The sequence below is a fragment of the Stegostoma tigrinum genome, chromosome 22 (genome assembly GCF_030684315.1).
Source record: "Stegostoma tigrinum isolate sSteTig4 chromosome 22, sSteTig4.hap1, whole genome shotgun sequence".
NCBI lineage: Eukaryota > Metazoa > Chordata > Chondrichthyes > Orectolobiformes > Stegostomatidae > Stegostoma > Stegostoma tigrinum.
Window position 1 is genome coordinate 26410061 of NC_081375.1, and position 13400 is coordinate 26423460.

Consider the following 13400-nt stretch of genomic DNA (forward strand, 5'->3'; position numbering starts at 1 on the left):
AATACATTTCTTATCAAAACTGGAAGTTTTCTTTTGTTTGTTAAAGTATTCTTCAGGGCTGAGTGTTGCAACAAGCTTTTGTCTTGTGATTTGCTGTCCTCAACAATCAGCTATTTCTGTTTTCTTTCAAGTCTTCTGTGTTACCATATTTGCCTCATTGGAACTACTGCTGCTGAATTAAAACTTCATATCCCACTACTGCCATCATACTGTGTGCCCTCCATCCGTAACGACATCTTTACAGTGGGTGATAATGCGAACTGCAGATGCTGGAGAATCCAAGATAATAAAATGTGAGGCTGGATGAACACAGCAGGCCAAGCAGTATCTCAGGAGCACAAAAGCTGACGTTTCGGGCCTAGACCCTTCATCAGAGAGGGGGATGGGGAGAGGGTTCTGGAATAAATAGGGAGAGAAGGGGAGGCGGACCGAAGATGGAGAGAAAAGAAGATAGGTACCTCCCCACCGATACTCTCCTCTCCACCTATCTTCTTTTCTCTCCATCTTCGGTCCGCCTCCCCCTCTCTCCCTATTTATTCCAGAACCCTCACCCCATCCCCCTCTCTGATGAAGGGTCTAGACCGTTCATCAGCTTTTGTGCTCCTGAGATGCTGCTTGGCCTGCTGTGTTCATCCAGCCTCACACTTTATTACCTTTACAGTGGGTGGTGCTTACTGCATGCAGTCGGGTATTAACCTTTTCAGACCTATGTACAATATTTACACCTCAAAGGCTGCTGTAGTTCAAGAAGGGTAATTCACTTGAACCCAGGACCCTTGGCTCAGATGTAGAGACACTGTCACTGTACCCAGGAAAACCCCTCAGTATGCAGCGATATAATTTTTGTGAAAACAAAAAAAATTGCAGATGGAGAAACAAAAACAGACATTGATCGAAAAACACAGCAAGAATAAAGGTCAATGAAGCTGAAACGTTAATTCTGCTTTTTCTCCCCAGAAGCTGCGGAGCTGTTGTGTTTTTTTTCCCGCAACATCTATTTGTGTACGTAATTCTTTTTCGTCAGCAACTTCCTCGTATCGACTTTTTCATTGCGATTGTCGTTCGGTGTGTCTCGTCCCTTCGCGGAGCCCATGGCGGGGCGTGGCGTGGCGTGGTTTTAATTCCCGGATGTTGACCAGGCCTGCTCTCTTTTTCATCTCGGCGGCGTAACTCCAGGTAGTCCAACGGCTGCGGTAGCGGCTTCAATCCCTCTCCATCCTCACTCGAATCGTACGGAATTGGCTTAGAACCGAGCTTGGGCGCGCAGGGAAGGGTCGAGCGTTTCGATCTTGTGTGTATTGGACAGATCCCGAGTGCGGAAACTTTATTTTTAAAGCGGTGTGCAAACCCCCCCCCCCCCCCGCCCCCGGGCCGGATCTGTTTTATTCATCTCCTGTCTTGTGTTTTACAGAGCGCGGTTCATCTCTACTCCGCCTGACTCTCGGCCAGCCATGGTAAGTCTGGCGCTTTTGGGGTGGTGTTTCTATACCGGGCCGTCTTAAAACATTGTCTGAAACAGGCGGTCCACAACCTGGGGCTGGGAGCTGGTCACCCTCCCTCCTTTTATAATGTCAGGGTTGTGGCTTGATTGTCTGGGATCATGAGAAATCGCCAGGAACGGCAGTAGGTTGTTCGGCCCCTCCAGCCGGCTCCCCCATTCGGTGGTGTCGTGAGGTTGATGCGACATTCTTCTTGCTTGCTTACCTGTCCTTTTCCTATTAAAAATTTTAATTCCCAACTGGTCAAGAATCTGTCTTGGCTTTGCCTTGGATGTTGGTGTCATCACTGTAGACCATTAGACTTTTAATCCTGTTTTCCTGTTAAGAACTGAATTGAGTAAAGAACTGATGTAATGTTTTACTGACACCTACTCCAAACTGCTTTAAATATTAGAAATTCAGCAATGAATGATCTTGTTTAAGTTACTACAAATATATCTACTACTTCATTAAGTTTGAAATGTATTATTTGATTATATGGTTTTTCTTTGCCTCTGTAGTGAACCTGCTGAAACTACCTGTGTTAACCCCGGTGACCCCTCATTTCACATTTGTTCTCCATCTGGGTGACATCAATTAAAGACCTGTTTTGGTTTGCACATTGCTAGTTGAAACCCCCACCCCCACTGGTGTTTTTGCTGTGTTCTCACATTTGTCTGATACTGGGGTATATGAGGATTTACAGTGTGCTTCAATTTCGATCACTAATCAATATTCAGAATAAGAGAGAAAGTAGACCATTTGACCTTTGAACTTCTTCCACCATATAAAAACACCATGTTTTGAATTCCACATGCTTATTGATTCCTGAGATCCCTTGATTTCCCTGCCTGACAAGAATCTAAAAGAATCTGATCCAGAAATATTCAGTGACCCTGCTTCTGCCACAACCCGAGTTCTAAAATTCTGAAAGAGAGAAAAATTCTCCACTCCAGACCTAAAAAGGCAAGTTCCAGTTTAAGCAGTGACCCCCAGCGCTGCACTAATCCATGAGGAAACATCCTTTTTCTGTTTGCCTCGTCAAGATCTTTCAATTAAGTCACCTTTTCACTCTTCTAAACTCCACTGGGAATAAACCCTCCCTGTCCAACCTATCGTTAGAAGACAATCTGCTCATTCTATGTAATAATCTAGTAAAGTTACTCTGAACCATCTCCAGTGCACTGATGTCCCTCCTTAAATGAGGAGACAGAAATGGCACAGTGGTCAAGATGTGACCTCATCAAGTCCTGTATAACTGAAACGTAGCATCTTAACTGTGACGTTCCATTCCGGTCCTAAAGAATGCTATTCAACTAGATGCCTTGGTTATGTATTGTACCTACAACATAATTTTGTGACTTGTGCATGAGAACACCTGAATGACACTCTACACCTTGGGAATTCGGAGTTGTACTCTGTTAGAGTAATACTTTGCTTTTTTAATCTCCCTTCCAAAGGAAACAACTTCACATTTTCTCACATTATGCTCCGTCTGAGATTTTTTTCCCATTTGATGTTGACAATGAAGGAAGGAACTTCATTCGTAATGCAGTTGAAGGTGGTTAAGCTGAGGGAATGTGCCAATAGTGCTTTGAGTTAAAGGGATTGACCTTTGACAATCTCAAGTCTTCCTCTTGTGCATTAGAAGTTCTGCCTCTAGAATCTCATGATTTCAATTTGATGACAATTCCTTAATTCTGCAATCGATTCACTGTGTTGATGTAAGGGTACATTCCGCTTCTGTCATACATGTTTATACCAAGACTGTAAATGCGATCCAGGTAATTTTGGTAGAGCATGTTGGGCAATTGGCGTGTTGATAACAGCTTGGATCACTTTGCTGAAAATTAAGGGTAGACAGATGAGATGGTAATAGATTGGATTGGGTTTGCAATGTATATTTTTCTTTTTGGAAACAGAACTTGAGTGCTTTCCCAGTTGTGTCTGGTACATGCTGGTGGCGTAATAAATTAGCCAGAGGTGAAGATAGTGCTAGAGCACAAATCATTACTGTAGCTATGATTATACTGGGGTCCACAGCCTTCAGTATATTCATCACTTTGGCACATGGAATGTTTTCAGTTGTCCAAAAGCTGGTCTTATGATGGCAAGGAGCTCTGGAGGAGGCTGTAATAGATGATTGACTTGGTGAGTTAAAAAATATTCAGTTTGACTTTTGCGCTGAAATGTACTTCCTCCATCACTTATGTTTAAGAAGTTCATGTAAGTTCCTCATCCCATCAGTTTTTTTTCTTAATTGCACATCACAATGATAACTGGTCTTTGTTGCTACCTGCCTTTGTGGACTTCCTACTTTATGCACTGACCAATAAAGGCAAGTATACCAAATGCCATCTTCACTACCCTGTCCATCAGCAACCTTGCTCTCCAGGAGCTAATACCCTGCACTCCAAGGTCTTATTCTTTGGCAGCACTCCCCAGGACCTTACCATTCAGTGTGTAAGCCCTGCTCTGATTTCCTTTTCCAAAATCCCGCACCTCATATTTTATCTAAATTAAATTCCCAGCTACCACTCCTCGACCCACTTGCCCACCTGTATAAGGTTCTGCTGTACCCTGAGGTAACAGACTTTGCTGTCCTGTACACCTCCAATTTTAGTGTCTTCCGTAAACTTAATAACTATATCTCCTATATCCACATTCAAATCATTTATATAAATAACAAAAAGGAGTGGCCCCAGCACCAATCCTTGCAGCTCACTGCTGGTCACAGGACTCTATCAGAAAAACAACATCCCACCACCACTCTCTGACTCCTCCTACCTTTTTTGAGTCAATTTTGTATCAAAATGGCTAGAAATACAAGTTTCTTTGGGGATGCTTTGAGATCTTTCCCAAACATTTCCTTGCTCTTTTAGGAGTCTTTGTGCATTTGAATACAGACTAGAGCAATTGTTTTGACCTTTGAGTTGCTCACATGTCTGACAAGACATGTATGTACCCCAATCCTTGTGATCATTTCAGATCATTGATCCGTCAGTATTGGTATGGTTGGCTTTGGAGGCAGTGTTGATATTAAACTGTGGCTGTGCTCAGAAATTTGTCACCGTCTTTATCTACTGCACGGTGACACTTGATCTGTGACCCTTACCGGCAGGACCAGTACAGAGTCTAGATATCAAACATGACGACTGTCTTTAAACAAGCCCCCTTCATCTTTTACTGCAGTTTTTACCCTGACCTTGAGTCTGTTTAATTTTGACTGAGGCCAACTGTCTTCCGCCCTTTGTTAATACGAAGCTAGCCGAAACACGCTATCCTGGCATACGCAATCTTGCATTCAGCAGTCCGTACTGACTTCCAGTCCACCAAGACCTTTTTTAGAAAGTAAGCCAAAATAGCAATCCCCTGTTTACATCAGTTATTTCCTGGTCCCTGTAACCTCCAGACTTTCCAGGAACTTTGCATTATTTCAGGTCTATGATGTAGACTTCCAACGTTTTTAGCTACACCTTCTAATCTGATACATGAAATTTTCTTCTTTAAAGGTCAGGCTTCCCATCCAATTCCCTTGATCTAATATTCACCTTTGTTGAAAGTCCTAATTATATTGCTGTTGGCTTTTTTCTGCTTTGTCTTGTGTGGTACTATGGATGTTTCACGTTAGTGCTACACAACTAAAATTGTCGCTTCTTGTAAATAACTGAGAAGATGTCCATATGATATAGACCGTCTTGACTGTTTTGACATATGCAGGTGATGTAACAGCCCTTTCATAGGGATGTATATTGTAGCTTTCAGTTTTTTTCAACTTTCTCACCATTTATTCTAAGTTGATGTCTGAAGCCACAATTGGTGTTGAAGTTTCTGTGACTCAGATTCTCAGACCATAAAGTGATTGAATTGGAATGCAGTTCCATTCTCTGGAAAAGCCTTCTCTCTCGTGGAATGAATTTATTCTATACTGCTGTAAGGTGATGCTGGTAATACTGGACAAGTCAGATGCCAGAATGGAACCTGGCATGATGGGTTTTTTTTAGTTACTCTATTATTCACAGACCTGATCTTGTGTGACTGCAGGTTTCCTTTTAACAACAGAATAAGGTTATTTATCTAAATCTATACTTTTTTTTCTTTTAAAAAGCTACAGCTTAGAAAAACCGTAATACCCAGCAAAGTTTCAACCCATTACCCAACGTTATCCATTAGAGTCTAAAATCCAGGTACTATTATCAACCTTGTAAGTTCTATTTTACTGATTCTTCCCAGTTTCTGTCCTGTGAACTGTAGAATTTTCTTTCATGAATGCTCGTAAAACTCCAAACACAGACTTCCTCAGTTTCAAGTAAACTGCACATGTCTGACCATACTCATCCAGTGTGGAAGCTACACAACAAAACCTTTTTACTGAGGAGACTTATTCCTCAACTGCTGTGAGAACTGATAGAATAGAGATCATACTTATGGTCCCAGTCCTGTCTCCTCTGTGCTGCCCTAAAAAAAACTCTACACGCTTTGTTTTCTAAACTAAACATTATTCTGATTATTCTGAACAGAAATCCTATTGGCCTTCCATGTTTATTCTACCTGTTACAAGCTGCCACAATTTAATGTTTTTCCCTTAATGCTCCAAGGATTCTGTCAGCTACTGTCTGAAACACACTGGATAAGATCGTTGTTCCAGGAGGACTATCTGACCTAGATTTAAAGGCTTTTTAAAAATAAAAACTAACCATCAATATGCTACTTTTTTGAAGTCCAAATAAATCATACACCTTATAAGGTGTCAACACTTTTGTTTGGAACCAGCTAGTTGTGATTTTTGTTTTACATAATGTTCATTTTCTTGTTTGTATTCAAACAGCCTCAATTGATCGCAGAAATCAAAGACTTCTTGCTAACTGCAAGAAGAAAGGATGCAAAATGTGAGTAAATTATAAGATTTTTAGCATGATAGTTAAGTTTTTTTTAAAGCTGTGAAGATGACACAGCCAACACTTTTGTAGTTCTGGGTTTGACCGGTCAAACAAAGACAGAAAACAAGAAAGAAAGAGTCTGCAAAGGAATATAGATTAAGTGGGCAAAATTTTGGCAGAGCATAATGAGGGGCTCAAGAGAACATTGTTTAAATGGAGAAACTGCATCACATTGTGCCTAATGGGACTTGTGTATCATGGACTTGATATACGAACCACAATTGGCTAGCAGGTACAAAGTGCTCACCCACCTCCAAATCTAACACCTGGCCTGGTTCATTTACCTAGTACCAAATCCAATGCGGCTTGGCCCCTTGTTGGCCTATCTACATACTGTGTCAGGAAAACGTCCTGCACATAATGGACAAAAACAGACCCATCTAAAGTACTCGAACTGTAGAGTTTCCAGTCAATATTTGGAAAATTAAAGTCCCCATTAACAATTTCCCTGTTACTTTTGCTCCTATCCAGAATCATCTTTGCAATCCTTTCCTCTACATCTCTGGAACTTTTCGGAGGTCTGTAGAAAACTCCTATCAGGGTGCCCTCTCCTTTCCTGTTTCTAACCTCAGCCCATACTACCTCAATAGACAAGTCCTTATCCAAGTCCCTTCTGCCACCGTAATACTGTCCTTGACTAACAATGCCACACCTCCCCATCTTTTACCACCTTCCCTGATCTTACTGAAACATCTAAACCCCGGAACCAGCAACAACCATTCCTGTCCCTGCTCGATCCATGTCTCTGAAATAGCCACAACATCGAAGTCCCAGGTACCAACCAGGCTGCAAGTTCACCCACCTTATTCCAGACGCTCCTGGTGTTGAAGTAGACACTTCAAACCACCTTCCTGCCTGCTGCTACACTCCTGTGACCTTGAAACCTTATTTATGACTTCACTACTCTCCACCTCCTGTACACTGGAGCTACAATTCAGGTTCTCATCCCCCTGCTGAATTAGTTTAAACCGTCCCAAAGAGCATTAGCAAATCTCTTCCCCCACACCCCCGGATATTGGTTTGGGTGTAGACCATCCTGTCTGTAGAGGTCCCACCTACCCCAGAATGAGCCCCAATTATCCACGTATCTGAATCCTTCCCTCCTGCACCATCCCTGTAGCCACGTGTTCAATGTTCTCTCTCCCTATTCTTCACCTCGCTAGCACGTGGCAAGGGTGACAAACCAGAGATAACTCTGTTTGTCCTAGCTCTAAGCTTCCACCCTAGCTCCTTGAATTTCTGCCTTACATCTCCATCCTTTTCCTATGTCGTTGATGCCTATATGGACCATGACTTGGGGCTGCTCCCCCTCCCCCTTAAGGATCCCGAAAACACGATCTGAGACATCTGGGAGGCAGAACGTGAATCGTGAGTCTCTCTGCATACTGCAGTACTGCGTACAATTTTGATTGTCTCTCAGAAAGGGTGTCCTTGTTCAGAGGCAGTTTGGAGAAAGTTTACTCAATTCATTCCTTAGAATAAGAGTTTTTGTGTGCAGAATGGGTTTATACTCATTGGACTACAGAAGAATGAAAGTTCTGTCCACTGAGAGATCCTGAGGGGGCTTGACAGTACATGATTTGAATGTGACACACGTGCATGCCCACGCACAATTTACAACTTAGGAGCTTCTTGCTTAAGACAGGTGAGGAGGCCTTCACTCTTGGAAGGCTGGAAATGTGTGGAATTCTGTACCCAGAAGAGCAGTGGAAACAACGCCTTTTGACTGAGCATCTGGAATACAATGTTGATCTGCCCGAAAGCAGAATTAAACTCAAAATTTAGATCATATGTGATCTCGGCAAATAACAATGGGCTTGAGGGGCCAAATCGCTGCCTCCTATACCTATTACAAACAGAAATAAATTTCAGGAGAAATTCAGTCAGTCGAGCAGCATCTCTGAAGAGAACACATGACTGTTCAGAACTGATAGCAGCTAGGATAAACTGCTGATGAGGTGGTGAGAGGCTAGATGGAGAAGGAAGTGTGGAGGGTGGGGGGAGAGAGAGAGAGAGAGAGAGAGAAACAAAAGTAGGCAAATAAAGGGATTGTTGACAGCAAGGTGAGATGGAGAAGAGGCTATATGCCTGATAATGGGACTTTACCTGTAGGTGAAATGAATTTACTGTACTGATGGCAACTCATTTCATGACAGGACCTGGGGTGGGTAGTAAAGGAAAGAGGTGGCCATGCTCTTAAAATCGATATTGAGAACTCAAGATTGTCATGTCCCAAGTGGAAAATGAAGTGTTCTTCCAGCTTTTATTGCACTTCACTGGAGTACGGCAGTGGGCCTGAGACAGAAATGTTGACACGGCAATGTGGTGTGTTGAAGTGACAGGTAGTTGAAATCTCGGGGTCATTTTTATGCACATATCACAGGTGTTTTGCAAAGTGGTGACCCAGTCTGAATTTCCTTGCCATACAAAACTATTTATTATTTTGAATTTGGTAGAAATGTCCATTTTTAATGAGTATTATGTTGGATGTTGACATTGTGTTGATGACTGATTTTTATCGTTCTTAAGTACAAAAGAAAAATACTGTGGACAGTGAAAATCTGTTCTTTAAGAACAGAAATGCTAGCAATATTCCACTGGGGCATCATCAATGGAAAGAAGAAACTATAAAAAGTTAACTGTTCATCTGAACTGGAAGAACTTAGCGATATCATTAAGTTTTAAGCAAGTGAAGGTAGAGAAAGCTTTTGCTTTTAGCATTGCTCATACCTGCAACTTTTACAAAATTTTTCTGTTGCTATTTATAGCTTCTCTCGATCTCTTTATTTATTCTTTATTTCTTTACTTGGCTGAGTCCAACCCTTGCACCATTATCCTTTTTGCCATTTAATCTTCCGCCTTTTCACAAACCTTGAATTCTTTCCTTGCTTGCCTATGTATTTTAAGAACTGTTTTTAACTCCTAATTTCTCTACTTCTGATGAAGGGTCATTGACATGATCCATGCAGTCTGCCTTCCTTTCAATAGATGTTGCATGACTTGATTCTTTCCAACATTGATCTATATTGAAGTATGCCTTTGTTTATGATTACTACAGCACTTCATTCTTGAAGCCATCATCTGATGTATTGAAGCTATTAACACCAAGTATATCTGAAAATATTGACAAACTTTATTATCAGACACTGCTGTCAGAGACAAACCTGGTGGTTAATACCATGCTATATTTACTCAGTACATGTTACTTTTGATTTGGGTAATATGTAAATACAATAATAACTTTAAAACATAACTACTGGTGATCTGCAGTTGAGAGAAAATGCTGAAGAAATGATGCAGAGGCTGATCTTTAAATTAATGGGACTTGGAGGGATGGAATTTATACACAGATAGGTTGGTTGTGTTTCTACATGCTGGTTCTTCACTTCAAGGGTTGCCCCAGAAAGTACTGACTTTTTAGATGCTTGATCAGTTGTCTATTTTCTGTCAGGGATAATGGCTGTTTCACTTTAATAGGGCATAATCAAAAGACGGCGGGAAAGCAGGTAGTGTGAACTGAGAGCACAGGCCCACCCAGGACAACAATAGCTAGTCCTTAAGAATACTCAAAATTCTGACTTATTTACTGATCACTACCTTCCTGAGCATTTCTGAAAGTTGGGAAATTGCATACACAGAATGCGTTCTTATGATAGTCAGTGATGTGGAAGCGTGGATTGCCTGATGCCAGTTTCATCGCCTGTATGTAACTCCTGAGGCCCTGGTAACGAGAGCACAGTGAAATAGAAATCGCATGAACGGCAACAAGCAGTCCACCTTTGGGAACAGAGGGAACACTTAAAAATGTGAGAGAAAAGGAGCAGGGTTGGTTGTGTGCTTGACAATGAGCGTCACATTTGTTAAGGGAAGTGAAAAGTAAACTTTCAGTAAAATAAAGCCAAAATAATTTTTTTAAGGCTTCACGGTAGATGCAGGGGTTATATTGACCCTTGTAAAGTACTGCTAACTAGGGAATTGACTTCTCATACTGGAGACTGGGACATTAATAGTCCGGGGAGGGGAAGTATTTCTGAAGTGTCCGGGTGAATTTTCTTAATTGCTTTTTCTAGCCCAGTGAAGGAGGAGGTATTTGCGAATATGCTTCAACAAAGTCAGGTGGATCAAGTCATTGTTTCTTAAAATATCCTTGACTACGATAGTATTTGAGATTTGGTTTAGTAATAGAAAAGAACAAGGAGCAATTTAAGGTAATAGTGCTAGATTGGAGGATGTCATTCAAAGGGTTGAGGGTCTATCCTAGTTTAAGTTTTTATCCGATTTTACATTATTGACAAATTGTTTTTGGAAAATGTGTTCTGATACAGTTAGTATATTCTGATAGGAGTAAAATGGAGAGAACCCAAATGCGGAGCTTCTTGGTTGAATAAGTGGAAGGAAGCAATTGTCTTCAGTTATCATTTTTGACTCATTAACTCAGCAATTTAGGTGAAGGGGCTGGATTTGGACAGAGGAAGTAATTGATAGGATTTGTTCCTGAATAATTGCACTTGCAGTATTTTGGTTGGGTGGCTCCGATATTTAAGGTAGTTGGAATGTAAAAGAGCCACTGGTCACAAATATGAATTCTCAGCTTGAATTCTTTGAAATTGAATTTAGTCTGTCATGTTTAATCATCAATACAGATTAAATTTAGAGGTTGAAGTAAGTGAATGTGTCATAAAGGGTTCTGGGAGAGTGGTCACACAATGTGAAAGGTGTCAGTTTGTCAGAACTTTTTTTATGGGGAAAATAGCGATTGTAAATTGGAGCTGGTGGACTTGTGCAATCTGACATGAGCCAGATATGACTGCAACACTCGAGACCGCTTAATGGAACAGTCAGTCTAGCTCATTGATTTGAGAGAAACCTGTTGCTGAATCAGAATTTTCTGTAACTGCAGACGAATGTTTCATTCTAATGCTTTTAATGGACTATGTGGAGAAGCATTAGAGTATTGTCTCTGCACTGCGTAGATAATTCGTCGGCCACGTGAAGCTATGGCACTTTTTATTTTGTGAACCAGTTAATAGTGAAATAGGTTGAAGCTGAGAATTTCTATAAATTTTAATCACTTATTATCTCAGGGAAGTACCTTCAGTTTATGTAGCTCTATCCACCAACTGCCAATCAAGTAGCTTGGCCCTACCAACAGCAAAGGTATCATAGTCTCTAAAGTTTTAAATGGCCTGGATCAAAGGGCATTTTATTGTTAGTCTTGACGTGAAGAAATTAATTTTGCTGTATATAGTTTTAACCAATCTGTTCAGACATGCAGTTTTGCACCTTTTGGAGCAGGTGGGATTTGAACCCAGCCAAAATTATGCATTTGTTGTAACTAGTCGCTTAGATTGATTTAGTATTGGGTTGACTTAAAGTCGATTTGTATAAATTTGTGATCTTGGAAAGTCATGCGATTTCAATTTGCATTGCTTGGACAACATCAACTTCTGTCGCTTGCTATGTCTTGGAATAAGCCTCCTTTTTGTAGGATTGTAATTTAGGAGTTTTGTCTGAAAGATTGGTATTGTCTTAAGACAATATGTCTTTGTTTTTATGTAGCTGTGAAAATTAAGAAGAATAAGGATAATGTCAAATTCAAAGTTCGGTGCAGCAGGTACCTATATACGTTAGTCATCACGGACAAAGAAAAGGCTGAGAAACTCAAACAGTCCCTGCCTCCAGGTAAGAAATGTATAGAATGTGCACATTGGGTGTGAGGATGGTCCAGTTTTAATTTTGCTGGAAAAGTTTAGCGTTACAATTGGCAATATATCAGTTAAAACCTGAAAAGGGTGTACACATTTTATGCTGTAACACAAAAATTTGAAATTAGAGATTCATGTAAAGTTGAAAATCTCTTGAAGGACTGAAATTATATTTACCTAATGATATTAAGATGGCGTTGACATTCAGTTTGAAATTGATTGCATAGGAATAAGAACTATAAACGTACAAGAGCAAATCAGCATGGAGTGTCTAGCTGCTGTTTGAGCTTCTTAAGTTCCCCTTGACATGAAAAACTTCCAGTTACGAATTAAATTACAAATCCGTAGCGTATGATGGAATGTCACTGAATTTGCTTCTTTATAACTCATTTGTTATGAGTTCCCAATTTGAAGGTCCCTTTTACTTCTGGAATCCAAACCACTGCTTTGAGATGATACCTTAACTTCCATAGCCTGTTAACTTGATACTAGTCCAGCTTTGTCGTTGAGTTTACAGCACTAAAGTGTTACTGCATCTGAAATGCTGTTTATTAGATAAGACATCAAACCAAACCCAGTCTGCCCTTCACTGTGCAAGTGATGCAGGGCACTATTTGAAGAGGTCCTTTAACCTTTTGTTTCTTAGTTTTTTTTTACTCCTCCAGCATGACATCAAACAAAAAACTCTCTTATCTGTCATTGCTTTATTTGAGAGCTTGGTTTGTGAAGTTGGCTGCTACATTTTACCAGTCAGTATACTTGTATATAAAATGCTTTCAGATGTGGTGAAAGATGCTATGTGTTAATTTTACTGATTACTAGTTGAATTTTAGATTTACACATTCAAGTTAGTCTCACCATGAAGGAAATTTAAATTAATATTTTTCCTCTTCATGTTTTTAAATATCATGTTAATGGGTGATTATTTGGATAGTGTTCTAAGATTTCTTTTATGCCTTTACATTACTCTAACCTTAATTATTTTCCCCCCCACTAGGTCTGGCAGTGAAAGAGCTGAAGTAAACAGTTGAAATATCAAGATGATGTTCAGATTTTACTGAATAAAGAAAAACTACGAACATTGCTTTGTGACTTGTAATATTTTAACCTACACATCCAAACAGATGAGTTTGCCAGCAGCACATACCATTTTGGGTTCACAAAATTCACTAAAACATAGAACATTACAGCACAATACAGGCCCTTCGGCCCTCAATTTTGTGCCGACCTGTCATACCGATCTGAAACCCATCTAACCTACACTATTCCACGTACGT

At 40.4% G+C, this 13400-nt stretch overlaps 1 protein-coding gene across 1 annotated transcript; it reads left to right on the forward strand.

Moving 5' to 3' along the window:
• The first annotated feature begins 1102 nt into the window (after positions 1-1102).
• Positions 1103-13204, forward strand: rpl38 (ribosomal protein L38). Its single transcript, XM_048555593.2, has 5 exons — positions 1103-1176; positions 1412-1454; positions 6307-6367; positions 11978-12100; positions 13121-13204. The coding sequence occupies exons 2-5, from the start codon at positions 1452-1454 to the stop codon at positions 13144-13146; spliced, it is 213 nt and encodes a 70-aa protein (XP_048411550.1). The 5' UTR covers positions 1103-1176; positions 1412-1451; the 3' UTR covers positions 13147-13204.
• Positions 13205-13400: the final 196 nt, after the last annotated feature.

Excerpts from the sequence above, each read along its gene's own strand:
- rpl38 (XM_048555593.2), top strand. Across the intron at positions 6,368-11,977 it reads AAGAAGAAAGGATGCAAAAT|CTGTGAAAATTAAGAAGAAT; the intron begins GTGAGTAAATTA and ends GTTTTTATGTAG. Across the intron at positions 12,101-13,120 it reads CAAACAGTCCCTGCCTCCAG|GTCTGGCAGTGAAAGAGCTG; the intron begins GTAAGAAATGTA and ends CCCCCCCACTAG.